At 41.8% G+C, this 17,066-nt stretch overlaps 1 protein-coding gene across 4 annotated transcripts in view; it reads right to left on the bottom strand.

Annotated features, from left to right (window-relative positions):
- VAV3 (vav guanine nucleotide exchange factor 3) overlaps nt 1-16,862 on the bottom strand; it is a 149,306-nt gene extending 132,444 nt beyond the window's left edge. For 2 of the 4 annotated variants that reach the window (XM_068199659.1, XM_068199662.1), the window contains exon 1: nt 16,589-16,862. In XM_068199659.1, the coding sequence (XP_068055760.1) occupies nt 16,589-16,792 (204 nt within the window). In that variant the 5' untranslated portion in view covers nt 16,793-16,862. Of the gene's footprint in view, nt 1-10,239; nt 10,592-16,588 lie in introns of those variants that run through there. The other 2 variants (XM_068199661.1, XM_068199660.1) reach the window with 2 other exon arrangements.
- Nucleotides 16,863-17,066: the final 204 nt, after the last annotated feature.

Below are 17,066 nucleotides of genomic sequence, written 5' to 3'. Positions count from 1 at the left end.
GAAATCCAGCCAGTGTTAGGCAAACTACACTTCATTTGTTCAGTGACACATAACCCTCCTAATTAGGGGAATCAAGTGAAGCATCGGTATAACAGAAGAACTGATAAGCTTTAGAACCTTAATTTACACCACCAACTTAAAAACAGACATATCTTTGTGAAGCTGCAGTAGGCTTCCTTCCTTAAGAATGCTGACAAACAGTGAAAGAATGGTTCAGTGGATATAAAACATTCCACTTGTACACCATCATAGGCACTTGCTGTCTAAAAGGCTGCATTCACTCACTCCAAGCTGTCTGCCAAAATGAAACACATCATTGAAGGCAACACAAATTTGTGTGGGAGATGTGTCAAAATTGCATAAATACCTACTTCCAGTAGTATGAATTAACAGCTGTGATCATCTCAGCACAGGCAAGTAAGTGGATGCCCACAGAAATTCATGTGTCACCTCTGTATGTGTCCCATTTCATGTGACAGCTAAATTATACTGATACCTTGTCTCACAATAACAGCTGAGGTACACAAAGAAATGGTCCAAAACTTCATTTCAAAGGATGTCATTTTGGCATCTCACAGAGTAAAACATTTATTAGCATGGTCTCATGAGAATGAAGACTTATGAAAAAATGAAAAGAAAAAAAAATTAAAATCCTAGACCACAAGTGAGTATTTGTAATAGCCTAAAATAATCAAATTGTGAATAAACCAAATACTTTGAAACCTGAGCAGCAGAGTATAATTTAGCATCATCTGGACTCTTAGTCTGCTGAGCAATTTGATGTAGTACAATCAGGGTTTTAAACAGAGTATGTGAGCACCAGTGAGAAGTCTGCATTACTGAACAATACTATGTGCTGAGTTTTAAGATACTAATACCATATTTTTCTACAATCCAATTCAGAAGACTGTTGGTACTGTTTATGCTACTGACTCACAGCTGAATGACTTCAGAACCACACTGCACATATATTGGTGACCTCATGAAAAGCAAATTTCTTGAAGAATTTTTAAAACACCTGTAAAAGGTATTCCTCATTCCCAAAAGAAGGACGGTGTAAATTATTACTGTTAGTTTCATGCTTGTATTTTCATTTACCTTAAAACTACAAGAGACATATACAACAGTGCCAGAAAAACTAATCTACCAAGGCAACCTGAGAACCACTAACTTGGGAAGTCCTCCTTCAGGGCTCTGTTGGTCTTAAGAACTTAGTGAAGAGAGCTGGATCCTGCTTCATTCATAAAATTAATCCTATTAAAATCTAAGATGCTAATGCATGTAGAACAAATTAAATATTTAGTAATTTAGCAGCAGTATGTGATAGTGCAACACAATTTAAGTTGGTTGTATAAATACGTCCCTGTCATCTTAAATGTAGTAACATCAATAACATTCGGTTTAAAGAGGCACGGCAAAATCAACACAAGATACTGGCCATTTACACAAATCTACATAAAAACCAGCAGTCACTCTTGTCATGGCTAAAAATTTCTGCATGAGCAGTAACCCATAACTGGTTTTGGCACTGATGCATGCATAAAGGAAAACATACAACCTAACCTAAGGACAGTGAAAGCATCTGCCTGCGAGCTGGCAAATATTTTTTTTAACCTATTATACAAAAGAACACATACAGAAGCAGTACAAGCAGCTGCTGTAACATACTTCCAGGCCTCTGCACAAGCATCAGCTTACTAATTGCCTAACAGAACATCACTTCAACACAAATGGTTCCTTAAGGTGTTTTTTTTAAATAACATATTGAACGCAAACATTGGAGCTAAGCTGTAAGAATGTCTAGATTTTGTCTAGAAAACCTCATTTTATGTCTGGTTTTGTTTAGTATTGTTTTGTTCTACAGACTAATCAGATAAATAAAATGAAATCTAAATAAAACGCAGTATGATCCTGGATTAGCGACTATTGTCTAAAAGGCATAATAGCTTATTGAGACAAGATTAGAAAGAAAAACAAAATCAATATATATGCAATTTGTAACTGGCCATTTATAACAATGACAGATCTTTCTCTGCCTCTCTATGGAGATGGTTCTCAGTACTGGAGAAGCAACAATAGTGATTTTCAGAAAAATGGACACAATACTGCAAGGCTGATTCTTGCCTTTACGTCAGCTAAGCGGAATAGCGGCATGGGGTTCATGTAGCAGAAGACAAACTTGTTTGATTTGTGCAAAACAATACCTTAGTGTGAGCAACTAGACAAAAATATTCAGCAGCAGCCTTTTCATAGATCAGAATAAGTGAAGTTATGTGAAACAAGGACAGGAGAGTAATTAGGCAAGACAATTAGAACAGACCCTTGCAACTGATTTTCTGGGCATAGGATTCAGGAAATATTTGTATTCAGCTCTTGTTCACTTTTTTTCAGAAACACGCATTTTTCCGTTTGTGACAATAACATGCCACTTCTCAATGTGTTCTTTAGAAACAAAAAGAAATCAGTATACAGTAAGTACTTCACCTAGGCAGTCTAATTATTACACTCTTGCACTGCTCATTTATTTCTAAATGAAACTACAAAAGCAGCTGTGTGGGTATGTTCTTTAGCAAGGACTGGAAACTCACAAGTCTGTGACTCATTGTTCCGCTGAAAACAGCTGTGCCACACACAACTGACCCAACCGAGCCTCTGAACGTGATTCACAGCTCTACCAAAATCTGTCCAGATCTCCTACCAGCAAGAGGCCACCCCATCAGGACACGAACACCTCCACACAAATTCTTGACAAACTCTCCCACTCTGCTCAAGTCTTCCCACCTGCTTCGAGAGCCTCCTCAGGGCAGTGAGGAGACTCTCTCCTCTCTCCAGAGGAGACACAAGGTACCCACACAACTGCTAAATCCTGTCAGGTGTACGCCCTGCCATCAATAAACACAATGAAGTTTGTGCAAGTCTGCTCTCTGTAATTCACAGGGAAAATGACTCTTTCAGGATGGCAGGGGGACCAATAAACTGTGGTTCACATGACATTCTCTTTTCAATACCGGTATGCCTTGCCACTCAAGGGCATTTCTGATTAATTTTTTTGACAGCTGCAGAGAACTAGCAAAAAGTAAATTGTCCCATTTCCTTATCTGTTAAAACAAATCAAGTTACTGTCTGCTAAAGGTGGTAATTTCTTGTATGCAATAAAGGCCACTCAAGAACATGTATAGGAAATCCAAGGACCTCCTAAAAGAACAATATGGAAATCTTTTTGTCAGTGACTACTGTTATGAAAACTTTTAAAGTTTTTATTTAAAAAGATTGTACCCATTTCAAAGCCAGTTGAGGGAGAGAAAAAAAAAACCACACCACACAAATTATTTGCTCCTCATGTGTACTCACAGTGAAATCTATAAACACTCAAGATCACTAGTTTATCTTCCACTGGGGACACTAATAATTTGTAAGAAAAGACAGAAATTACAATGGTTGGAAAAGGATATGACAAAATTAGAGTAGAACAAATTTTAAAAGGCTAGTTAAAGTCATTCTCACACATATACAGTAAAGAAAATTAAAGGAAGCACAGGAGAGGAGGCTAGACTTTACAATGAGAACTTTGATGAGGAAAGCGTGATAGAAAACTAAGCAGAAGCCACTTCCTCACAGCAGCATGTTTCAGTTCTGAAAGGGTATCTGAGGCAAATTATTCACAAGTTATGAAAGATCCAATATCAAAGTTAAAAAAAAAAATCACTGACCTGGATTACGATCCAATACTAAAGTACAAAAATCATTGACCTGGATTATGTTCTCATCAGTATCTCATTGTGAAACAAATAGTTTAAAGCTGCTCTAGTAAGTCAAAGTATATGAAATCATAACACCAGCAAGCATAAAGAGATGAGTATGACAATAATTACTCTTCAAATGTATGTTCTCCATTAAACCAAGAAACTGCATGAAAATAACTTTTAGTTCCATGAGAAGCTTTTAAACAATAACTCACAAATGGTAACATTGAACTGCTTCAGCCTCAAGCAGAGAAATAACATGAACAAACCAAGACAAAAGGTGCACATTTACAGAACAGCTACTGGCCACTGATGTTTGACCTTCTTGAGCTTTCATTGACAGCACATCCACTTCCATAGAATAACCAGCTGGGCATCACCCACCTCCTGCCTGCAACTTCCTTGAATTATACCAGGCCTATGAAGACTGAGAGCAACAGAGAGCAAACAAGCAAAACCACAGAAACCTGAAGAAACCAACTATTCACTATGAAGGTAAGCCCTCAGGTACATCATTGTGTAGCAGCTTGTATCTCACAATACAGATATACTTAGTGTAGTGCTTGTTTCACTTTGAATGTAAATAGTGAGTCTGGGAAGCAAAAATTTAATTATCATGTCTATCAGTCTCTGAAGAGTGAGTGGAACTCACTGGAAGGACACAGAAACCACCAAGACTGATGTCCAACACAAAGGAGATGCAGGATGAATGTGCTGGCTAGCAGGACTGGCCACTTGTGCCTTGCAAGCAACCTTAAAAATCAATCTGAGAAGTGGTTAAAAATAACTACCATTCCCATCCCCACCTGCTCCTCAGGACACAACCACAGAATAATATTGCTTAAGCACTGGCGTAGTGGCACAAATCTCCAGAGGTTGGTGACAAGGGTAGGAATCAAGTGCTTCTGCCTTTGAAAAGAACAAGTTTCCAGTCTGATTCAGCCTGCAGGCTGCCAGCACTAGCTTTTGTCCTCATCACTCCACCAGAGTGATCTGCCCAGTCACCTGAAACAAAGTAGAAAAACAATTTTGGGGACACCCTCACATATGTTGCAAAGCTCTGATTGCAACAGGGAGGCAGCAGAAACTTTTAAAATAATGGGTGAAAGCAAAACAATCACCACTTGCCAAAAGTAGTCAGTGAAAAGCAGTTTAAAACAGCCCAACATGAGATTGCTGGTCAAGCACTGTCTGGTCCCTTGAATCCCATTTCCACTGGTCCTAAAAGTATAACTTCCACCAGAGCCTTCATGCCCAACACACTCATCCACGCAGCTTCCGGAGGAGACGCGCTCTTAACCATGTAGGAAACAGATTTCAGACAATCTGCAGAGGGATGAGGCCAACAGGAACAGTGAAGACAACAGGGAAGGGGAAACAGTTGAACGGAAGAAAGAGCATCAGGAATGAAGTGAAGGAGGAAACAGATGCACTGGCAGGAAAAGAAAATACAAGTGGGAGGGTAAGGCAAATGTAGAAGGTGAAAGTAATACAGACCAGTTTGAGAGGACAGAGCACAAGCACAAACAAGCTGCAGAAGAGATGAATCAAAACAAATGAGAATTACAGACAAGAAGAAAAGGTGGGGGAAAAAAGTAATAATTTTAAAAACCCCAGACCCATCACAGCAGTACTTCTTAATCACAGAGCAGTCTGGGTTTCTCATAGGTGACATCAAGTCACCTGAGTCAAGGTAGAAAAATATGAGAAACAGGGAAGATTGGAAAAAGGTTGTCACTAGCAGATCCGTAGACCCGTCAGGAAAATGAAATATTCTGCAGAAACCCTAACACTTCAAATTCTGCTCTTCTTTCAAATCAAGATGAAAGGCATTTTAAGTTTATTAAACTTTAACATGACTTCATTGAAACAATGGATTTTGAGGTCAAACTCTAATACACAACAGCACAAAACAAAAAAAGCTGAATTCCTTTTCCAAATAGTTTTAAAAACATCTTCCAAGAATGGCATTTTCAGGGCTGATTTTCCTGCTGAACTGCTTCACCAAACATTTTAGATTAGACACATTAGATGAAATCTAATGTTTCTCACCGGAATTAAAAGATACATAACTTAGGAGTTATTTCCAAACCTAAACACTTAGCAAAATATATTTGTGGTCCTGAAATTTGGGCCCCAGAGTTGGACAAGCATTTTTAAAAAGCCATTCCACTGCATGGAAATGGACCCAGGTTCTGTGCCAGAAGGAACAAGTCCTTAACTAATGTAACAACTACCTTCAGAAGACCTACACAGACAAGCCCCACCAAGAGAGCAATTTTGCCCCAGAAAAGAACATCTAAGCCTTTCTTTGCTGCTAAGCACAGGCCACATGCACTCACAATTACTGTAATAATATTGATGGAAGGATCCACCCCTCAGGCCTATTTCTAGTGAGGTGTGCTAAGAGAGAGCGTTACATAATACATTCCCCCTCTTATTTCAGGACTTTTTAATTAGTTGTTGTTTGCCTATATTTCTCCAATTGGTCATGGCAAATAATTTATAATTTCTTTTTTTTTAATTTATGGTTTTTTTTTTTTTTTACTTAATAGCAGGTATTTTTAACACTACAGAATAGTTCACATCACATTAATATTGCTAGAGCCTGTACTCTTGAAATAACGTGATGCGCTATGGGGCTTCCAAGCTACAAAAACCTACATTCTCAGGAAAGAGAAAGCAGATAGCTTAAATTAAGCAGATTCCCCAGGGGTCTATGAATGTGAGCAATTATAGCTGGGAAGACACACAGATTCGAAATATGTTCCAGTGTGCTTCTCATGAGCTTCTCATGAAGTGCAGCCCACCCTGTACCCAGCATGGCTCAGCTATCCCTACATCCACACTCTCTCATCACCCACCCTCTGCATTAACAGATACATGTCCCAGGCAGCAAAGCCTTTCATCTCAGCTAATCATTTTACCAGGGTCTTCAGCAGAAAGGGAAATAGGGCTGTGATACAACTACAGAGGCATTCCAATAGGATTACAGGAGTCGCTTTCATACAGCTTCATAAAACCTGCACCAGCACAGTACCAGTAGCTACCAGCACCTTCTGAGGCACAGTCCTTCTAACCAACAATATTGCTCGAAGGCATCACTGAGAACAATTGGGGAGTTAAACCTCAGCTTTACAAAGAGTGCCATCTGTTCAGCATACTTGCAGTGAAACCAGCAGCCTCAGCACAATCCACAGAGAAGATGCATCACCATATTCAGTGCTGCCAACCACAAATGCAAACTCAATGAACACAGACCCGGGATAACTTTCTCATGACTACTTGTAGTGATTAACATCAAGGCACAGTGGTGGGTAAATCTGCACTGCCCTCTTAGATGGAGAAAAAGAAGATCAGGACAGGCAGAAATCAAAAGAAAATGGCTCAAGTTAACCCTACTTTACTCCCACAAAACCTCAGGACAGGACACACCTGTTAAAGACAACTTAAGATTTTAACATGTTCTGCACTTTTAAAAATGTTCTAAGAATTGAGTCAAACTAAACACTGCTGCTGAGAGGACACACACAGATCTCAAACAAGCCCCCTGGGGTATGGCCCAAAAATTGTTACTTCAAATCAAGCATCCAAAAAAGCTAAGTGAGATCCATACACAAAAAAAAAAAAAAAAAAAAAAAGTGGGAAATCAAAGCTCAGCAGGAATTTCCAACAATGTTTAAAAATAAGAACTTCCCAATTCAGAAGAGAATGTGATCTGACTTGACACTCTGCATCACTTTGTGCACATACACAGAGGATAAACCATTAAGACAAAGTGAAACCTAAATATTTCCAGACACAACTTCACACAATTTATCAAAACTGGTACTACTGTCAAATGCAAAATCTAAGCCACAAAGTAGGATGAAGAGGCTTTTAAAATAGCTGCCTCAAAATAAGTTAGATTTTAAAAGCTTGGCAGAAATCCCTTTCCAACAAACCACACATCAACTGACCATAAGCCCAAAGGCAGCAGCCTGCAAGGGCACTTCAGGGAGTCTCAATCTTTCTATTTTGAGAGTGAAAGATGCTGAAGGCAATAGCAATAATTTGAACATTCTCTCTGGTGTTCTCGCCCACACTACTTTTTTCCCAGGAAAAAGAAATTCAAGTCTTGATCTAAACCCTACAGAGCTAAGTGGGATTAATGAGTGTTCACTTCAAGTTACAATTCACACGGTAGCACTATGTCATCACCTTACCTCCATCCAGAGACACCTAAAATCTGAGGGGACATTAGTGCAGAGAAGGTGTGGTCCTCCATCTGCCTTTAACCTTCTCTGTGCTGGAATTAGACATCCTTCTTCATAGATCCTGAGCAATTTAGAGGGAAAAATACCATGGCCCTCATGGCCTTTTATCAGCTGATAAAAGGCATCACTGCTACATGAGGCAGTGGCTGATGGGAATTTGAAGTCACTCACTGGAGAACGTAAATCCAATTTAAACTTTGGCTGCTAACATGCAAGCAGAGCACAAGGAATTATACAAGCTATGATGATGCTATAATTATTACAGTATCTTAGTTTTGAGTGTGTGCAAGCAAAATAACATGTCATTTCTTAAAGCATCAAATTTCCTGCACAACAGTGAAGTCAGACTGCTTTGACAATTAACATTAAGGGTCAAGTTCTAATCATTCTATTTTAGTTGACTCTCAGGCTTCTTTCCATGTAGAAACAGTGTGAATGAAGGAACAAGCAATGGTGCAAAATACCCTAAGTACAGATTATACAGCACATACCATCATACAACTCAGAAACAAATAGGTAGATTTGATGGCACCAAGGATAAAAAGGCATATCTAACGATTTTGGAAATAAAAATCATCTTGTTCTGCTAAGCTTTACCAGTTAAAAACATGCTTTAAAAATGCCTTGCTTTGTTGGGTGTTTTTGGTTTGGGTTGGTTGGAGGTTTTTTCAGAAAATATTTGATTACAGCAACAATGTGTTTCCTGTGTTTTTTGGTGAGTTTTTTTGTTTGTTTGTTTTTGGTTTGTTTTGTCATCTTTTTGTTGTTTGTTTCTGCAAGGCAATCATACTATAATCTCTATGATTTAAAATAAGTTTCAGGAATAGAATGAGCAAAAAAATAAGTACAGATTAACTGAATACCTATTAGCCAATTATAAAATAAAATTCTGAATGAAAGTGAAGGCCAAAAATATTTTGGATTGTAATATAAGACAGCTGAACCATACCTGTAGGTCTGCAAGAGCATTTTAAACAGTACATGAGTGGCTTTTATACAAATTGCTACAATACCTCCATAGTATGCAATTTATGTCTAATGTTTCATGTTATGAATATACAAAGAAACAAATATCCTCCTAATAGTCCTTCAGTGTTTCATGTTACCAAGACATTCACTATTGACATTTAGTATAGGATGACAGAAAGGGTTATTGACCCATATTTTTCCAAAAGATATATTCTCACTTGACAATGTGGTAAACTGAAGCCAGTAGCATTCACTGAGCTTTGAGAGAACATCTTTCTCTTAAATATAAAAATTCAAAGATGTCAGTTCAGATTGCATTTCACACATAAGTCTTAGCAAACAGCTGGTATTTCACAATGCCTCAAGTCTTAAATATGATTTGTCAAAGCAAAATAAGAGGAAAGAAAAGGTAGCTCCAGATGATGCCAAGTACACTAAAAAGTTCAGGGGAAGAGATTAATAGCCACTTGACAGACAGCACATCAATTCATACTTCTCTGAGAAATTGAATTTTTGAAATACTGAAATAATATAATGTAAGGTAGTACTAAACATTGCTATGAAGTATTATGGAATGAGATGGAAGTACCACAATGCTGTTTCACAGCAACAGAAAGGAGAAGGAAAAAAAAAAAAAAAAAAAAAACAGCAAAGGTTTCTGATGGACAATTTTGTTCCATTTGGTCTTTAAAGAACTAGAGGTACGATTTTAGTATTGTGGGAACAAGTTCAAAAAGTGGCACTTCTATATAAAGCAAAACTTAAAGAAGCTAAAACTGTCAGTGATCTAGTAAAACAGTACATATTCCTCTGTACTCAGCCACCCACACAATCAGGGCACGAGCCAGGACTTCCCTGCCTGCTCCAGGCAGTGACACACTCGGGTCTGGACACTTGCTGCCCTCTCCCCCAGCATGTGGCAGCACACAGAGGGCAGCACACCCCAGCAGCTCTCCTTTGCAGCCACACACACTTGTCCTGTTCCCTCTGGGTCAGCTGCCAGTCAGGGAGCCAGCAGGACCTCAGCAGAAGGGTCTCCTCTATCTCACCAATGCCAAACTGTGCTCTGGAAGCCCTTGGTGCCCGTGCCTCTCACCAGCCTGCCAGCTGCTGCTCCCAGTCAACCCTGCTCCCCAACACCCAGAGCAGTGAAAGCCAGGCTCAGCTGTGCCAGGTCCCTGCTGGCATGGCCAGGATGGATGCACCACCACGCTCCCTGCAGGGTCTGCCCCCCACCCCAGCAGCTGCCTTGCAGCCCTTTTTCTCCTCACCCTCTGTATTTCCTTCTTTACAACTATGACTTCAACTGTTTTGACCTTCAGAGGAGAGCGGAAAGAGATGCATGTGAGAAATCCAAGACCCTCTTTCTCCCCAGTGCACAAACTGTACTGCTGGTTTTTGCTAACCCAGCCTGATGTGCAGTGCTGCAGCCTGGCAATAAACCTCCTGCACCTCACAGGCCTAAGGCAGCATGTTGGAACAGAGACTGGCATGCCAGCAATGATAAAGCCATTATCCATTACCATTAAAGAATAACACAGCATATCCAGATTGGTTTTTTGTACTTATCTTGCGATAAATATCAAAATTCTTAAGTGTCTTGCTTGCTGATACCCTTTTCAAACCAGCTTCCTAACTTCTTATGACTGGCCATTCTCTGTAGTTAATATTGTTTCCCTTGATTATATCCTCCTACTTTTTATATAAATATCTCTCATCTTTAATCCTTTGGTCTTTTTTTTTTTTTCATAAGCAGTCCTTCAACTTGCCACTATCACAGGTCTCCCACCTTTGTCAGACAAGGCTCTGAAAAGAACTTTGCTTTTCCCACATGACACAGCAGCATGCCATACAGACATTAATTTAGATCATCCACTGCTGGCAGATGCTACAGCCTCTGAGAAACCAGCATGAATATTTTTTCTATTAATGCATTACATAGCTGTCAGCACACCAAATTTTTGCACAGAAGGGAACATTTGAGACACCTCTTGGCAAGATGCATATGCTGCATTTAATAAATGTACAATAAACATAACATACAAAATAAGCTTTGCCATAGAGTACTACTGCAGTTTTCCCTTCCCCCTGACAAAAAAGAATCAATGTGAATCAATTAAAATTATTACATCAGTTTTCAAGAGCTATTTTCTTCACCTTCTTAAAGTAGGAAGAATTACCTAGAAAAACCAGGTCACTATTTTTTCATCAGTCTTTTCTTAGTACAAAACAGAGGTCATATTAAGGTTTTGCTTTGAACAAATACTTTTTCAAAATATTTTATCAATTCCAACACATATAAGATATGCATATGTACACAACTTACACATGGATAAATATACCTTTTCTGGATAATATATCTTATGCCCAATTTAGTTTTCATTTAAATGAATCTTGGAAATAAAGTTAAATGTGGTAAAGATGTTAAGCAGACCAAAGTACCAGCAAGTAAGCAAAGAGATTGAAAACACTTGAAAAGTTAAAAAATATTTTTAAAACAACTGAATTATTTTAAATGTATGTGAATATATAGTAAGATTCAAAGAATTCAAGAACAGGGGGCAGTTAAATATGTCTCTTGTTTCTATACGTACAAAAACTGAACCAGTTTCTAAACTCTTGTTCAAGCCCAAGAAGTTTTACATTTAGATTAATACAGTTTTTCTGAAACCTCTATCTTTGTGGTACTTCCTAGCACCTAACATAACAAGAAAACACAGCATACACCCCTGCAAGGAGCTTCCAGAGGGGTTGCACACTGGGGCAGGAGATCAGGGTTGTTAGCTGGGGGAATGGGGATGCTCCAAGTCAAAGGCAGTATCAGAGGAAACAGGGAGGTTTGTCTCACTCAGCACACCCACATCCTGAGACTACCCGATACCACTGGAATCAAGAAAAATAAACTCCTGCACAAAAGCTCTGTCACCACACCAAAATATGACATGAATGACAAGATAACCAACTTCCTTTGGACAATATGGCCACACCAAAAAAGTAACTCCCTAAAATTAGAAAGGATTTGAACTTTTAATACTGAGGGATATTTTGTTTATTTTTATTAGAATCATAGGAAATAGTTATTTTTAATATTTAATCTATGTCAGCATCCCCTTTAGGTAAATTCCCGTGGCAGTATTGCATTAAGTGCTGTTTTCCTGTTTAGCAATCTCTCACAAGTTAACTAAATGCCTTGCAAAAACCATTTCAAAACTAGCTTGCAAAGTATTAAAGATAAAGGATAAGCATTAAACAGATGACATCTTCTGCAAATCCATCACAATCCATTGATTTAGGTTTTACCTTTCTGGTGATAAATTACTTAAATTCTTGTCTGATGATGATTAAACATTAGGATTAGTACTTTCTGTTATGGATCACTTCCATTTTTATTACTTTCACCAGCCTACATTGCCAAGAGGCAGCATCTGAGGCAAGTGAATGACTACAGTGAACAGCTCTGAAGACAGACACTGAGCTTCAGTGCTCCATCCTCTGTCTCACTGTCACCAGGGACTGATGCTCCACTTCAGTGTAGCCCTGCAACACACCAGCACAACAGTCACACCTCCCTTACTCATTTAGCAAATTCCCAGAAGCTAGTGTTTGGTGCCTGCAATAACACCACTTTCACAACACTAACCGAATCAGGCAGGCTCCCCTACAGTTAAAGGCCAAAAGGCATTACTTGATCCATCTCTTACATTTACTTGATCCATCTCTTACATTTCCTTTTCTGATGGCACACACAGGTTGAAGTAACTCAAGTTGTCAGCTCATGGGAGCTCAAACAGCAAAGTGAGTTTGAGCCTTGACACAAGAGCTCTTAATAGAACCAACATTTTCCTGTCCTGTTCAAAGTGAAAAAAAAAAATCCCTGGACATGCATAACCCTGAACCTGAATTTCCAACCTCATACAAAGCCCATGTGTAATTTTTCACAGGGGATCTCCCACCAAGACACACCAGCTGCTCAGACAGGAGCCCGGCAGCACTGAGCTGACAATCCAGAAGGCTCAATGCTGCTCAGCTTTTATATGTGCAAGGTTCATACTTTTAATATCTGAGGCTCACTTTCTGGAAAGTGTGACTGAATCAGCTTCTGTTCTTCAAAGGACAACTTCCACTAACCAAATATACATATTTTCATAAACAGACAGTAATGAAAACAGCCAGCATTCAAAAGGTTCAAACCCCAGTGTTTTACAGCCTAAAGCCACTGAGACATTTCTCTTGTAGAGGCATTATCTCCAAAAAGGTATCCAGAAGATACCTTTTTGGGCAGAATCCGCAGATCTCAAACACAAAAACAGCCCACTCACAAGAACAGCTGTGACACAAGGGGCATGGCTGGTGATGGGACAAAGGCATGTGGTTCCCTATGCTAGCCAGCCCATAAACATACCCCATGCCATCTGGTCAAGCACATTGGTATTGCAATGCTGAGCATCAGTCTCAGTTTCTACTCCCACCCCAGCAAAGCAACAGTGCTCCTGTTTGAATCAAGCCCCAACAAAAAGCAGCATCTGGCACCACAGCATCAGCCACAATCCTTCTGCACTTTTGATGTGGCTTATAAAGGGTTACCAAGGGCTACTGGGCAAAGCTGACTGACAACTGATGCGTGATCTGCCACATTTATTCTGAAAAAATAAATATGTAACAAATGGAAAAGACTTGATACTTTCATCAGAACTGACACCTACTCCTAGGTCTGCCTGAGGCACCACCTCTCACCTTCCTCTTCTTTGGAACTGCTGCATTTTAAAGTAGCCCCCAAGACATGAAAACTTGGTTCATAGAGAGAGGTCTGACAAACAACTGCAGCAAGAGACAAGGCCAAAATCAAACAGTCTGCCCTCAGTGAGGCCCATTCACGAAGCCTTCATCCATCCTTCTCAGGCTCTGTATTGATTAAGGACTGTGCAGTAAGTCCTGACCCCATTCTAAGACTTAGTGGAAGAAACCAACATCAGATCAGGGAGTACAGGAGCTGCAGCTCAGTTCTAGAAGATGAGGGATAAGGGCCATATGAAGTTCAAACAGCTCAGCTAAGCAGTACAGGCACAGCAGCAGTTTCAGACAGACTCTGCAGTCAGTGGCCAAGATAATTCCCATCCTAATGCCAACCCTGCTCTGCCTCCAGTGCCTATAACTCATTATCCCACGAGGAAAGATGAGCTAGCTAATGTTTCTACAAGACCCCAAGATCTTATGATACAGCAATCTTATGATGCTACTCTGATGCAGTATTAGTTTACTAATAGTAATTAGTTTACTGAACTGACAAGTAAACTAAAGTACCGACAAAACTCACAGCTTAGGGCACAACTCCAAGCAGATCTCACCTAAGGGAATAATCTTCAAGCCATTGAGACTTCTCCAGAAGTTATTCCTATGAGCCCTTTACAGTCTCAGCCACAAATTACAAGAAATTGGCAGAATTTCAATAATTTTTGAAATTTACATTTGAGTGGTCATTTCCAGCAGAAGGGGTGTCCACTTTTCAAAAACCCCACAGAACCTCAATAAAATCACTGAATCTTGAACTCACAGAACACAAAGGTAGCATTCCCAGTAAATTCAACACAATGTAGAGTTACCCATTATAGATTTTGATCCAGCAACAGTTCCCTTTGTTTAAAGGGTAAAATCAGTGTAGGGCAGAGAAATGCACCACTGGAGAGAGCTGTCTGCAGCACTGTGGAGTGCAGGTACCTCAGGCATACAGCAGACAAAGAGACAACTTCTGTAAATAATCCAAGATCTACAATTATAATCTGTAGTTCAAACATACTTAGAGAAATAAATATTAATCTTGATTCCCAAAACTGCTCTAATAAAGACAACAGAGCATTCTGATAACTTAGATTCAGTAGACAGATAGAAAGCACCATGGTTTTAACTCATCAAAAATAAAATTAAGTAATAGTGGTCCAGATACCAAACTAATCTAAAATTCAAGCTGATGAGTTGGCCATCTCAAAAATATAATGATGACACATTTCTAGTTTATTAAAAAAAAAATACATATAATCCAAGGCTCTGGTTTAGCAAGTGCTGAAAGTCACAAGTTGTAATGGTGCAGAGAAAAAGCTGAACTGGATTTCTACCACGCAGAGAAGCCCACCCTTTGTGCTCCATCACTCAGATGAAGTATTGCCTCTGCATATGCATTCAAGCAGGCACTTGAGCTCTCAAGTACACTGAGATAGCATTTGTACCATTCACATCTAGTGCAAGAGCCTCAGAGCTTTGACTCTGACTAGCAGAACTATGTTTTTCCTTTTTGCACTCTGAGCTTCCAGAAAACGCTGCCTTGGTAGTAAGACATAGCTGCTAGAAGAGAGAATTAATAAGAAATAAAATAAGTAGGTTTGTAAGCAAACATCGACAGAGACATGGACAAAGTAGTATAATTCACTCCACTGCTTTTTACTAGCATCATAAACGTGAATGGCAATTTCTATTACTATAAATCAAAAAGAGAACCACAACACTGAAATGTTACAGTGTATCTGTTTTTCAGTGTTTTAAAACGCATGACAGGCTCAGAAGTTTGTTTCCTTCCAAACAACATCTGCTTGGCTGCCACCACCTCTGCCGAGGCATAGGTGTGCATGAAGCAGTGACAGGAAGTCCAGTATATATAGTCTCTTCTTGAATTATTAATATAACCTTATCTCGATATCTGAAGCCAACTTTATGAGTCACAGTAACAAAACATCAGTCCAAACTAAAAACCGCATTTAAAACAGGTCAGAATTAGGAATTACACTTAGGCATTAAATAATTATTCCAAAAATCAACTTAAAAAGCCAGAAAAAAAAAAGATCACGATTTCTCGTTGCTAATCAGTCCTCTCCATTCACTTCACCACTGTAAGTCACAAAAGGCTGGGAAGAGCAGCTGACTGACGCTACCAGGGCTTCTTCACCCGCCGCTTCCCACAGCCCCTGCCCAGCCTCGCCGCTCCGGGCGGGCTCAGCTCCCCGGCCCCGCCGGCCCGGCATCCTCTGCCGCCCTCCCTCCCCACCAGGGTCCCTAGGAACAGCCAGAACAACTAGAAGCAAGAGGTCGTTTGATTTGTAACCCGCTCCCATTAAACAGTAACGCGCACAGATTAAAATGATGACCCTGGGACTACTGCGGGAACTTCTCCTTAGCACGGCCCGGGGGACTCCAGCCCGAGCCGCCTCCCTCTGCGGGCGACGAGCCCTCAGGGAGGTTCCGGGAGCCGCCAGCCCGGCGCTGCAGCTGCGCCCCGTCCCGGCAGCCGGGACGGGACGCGCCGAGCCCGGGCTGGAACGGCCGCACGGCGCAGGGAAGGGGCCCGGCGAGGAGCGCCCCGGGTTCCACTCACGCTCACCGCCCTGCAGGCGCGGAGGCTCCGGGCTGCAGGCAGGCAGGCAGGCAGGCAGCGGCCGCAGCCCGCGGGTCCCGCTCCGCAGCCCGCGGGTCCCGCTCCGCAGCCCGCGGGTCCCGCTCCGCAGCCCGCGGGTCCCGCTCCGCGCCGCCACAGCCGCAAGGCAGAGCACGCGGAGACCCCGCACGCAGCCCGAGGGGCGCGGACACGGGCAGCGGACGGGGGCAGAGGCCACGGGCTGGGGAAAGCGGCCTCACCTGGGACATCTGAGGGCGCAGGTTGATCTCCTTGAGGTTGATGGAGTGGCTGCGGAGGTTGTTGAGCAGCTGGCAGAGCAGGACGCCGTCGCGCAGTGTCTGCGCCAGGTCGAAGACCTGGGCCGTGTCCCAGGTCACCCGGTGGTTGGGCGGCAGCACCTTGCAGCTGATCAGCCACTGCCCGCACTGCTTCCAGGGCTCCATCCCCGCCACCGCGCCGCGATGCTGCGGCCACGGCGGCCCCGGCTGCGCCCTCCCGCTGCCGCCGCTGCCGCCGCTCCCGCGGCCGCCCCGGGAGGCGGCTCCGGCGGCTCCCACCGCCCCTCGCCGCGCCCCGTGCCCGCCCAGCCCAGCCCAGCCCAGCCCGGCGCCCCGGCCCCGGCCCCGCTGGAGGGGGAGCGCGGGGCGCTGGCAGCCGCCGTCACCCCGCGCCGGGCAGCTCCTAAGGCCGGTCCGTGAGCGTGCTCGTCTCGCCTGC

The sequence above is a fragment of the Anomalospiza imberbis genome, chromosome 9 (genome assembly GCF_031753505.1).
Source record: "Anomalospiza imberbis isolate Cuckoo-Finch-1a 21T00152 chromosome 9, ASM3175350v1, whole genome shotgun sequence".
In the NCBI taxonomy this organism is placed as follows: Eukaryota; Metazoa; Chordata; class Aves; order Passeriformes; family Viduidae; genus Anomalospiza; species Anomalospiza imberbis.
Note: the sequence above shows the minus strand (reverse complement) of the source record. Positions and strands in the feature narration are given on the sequence as shown.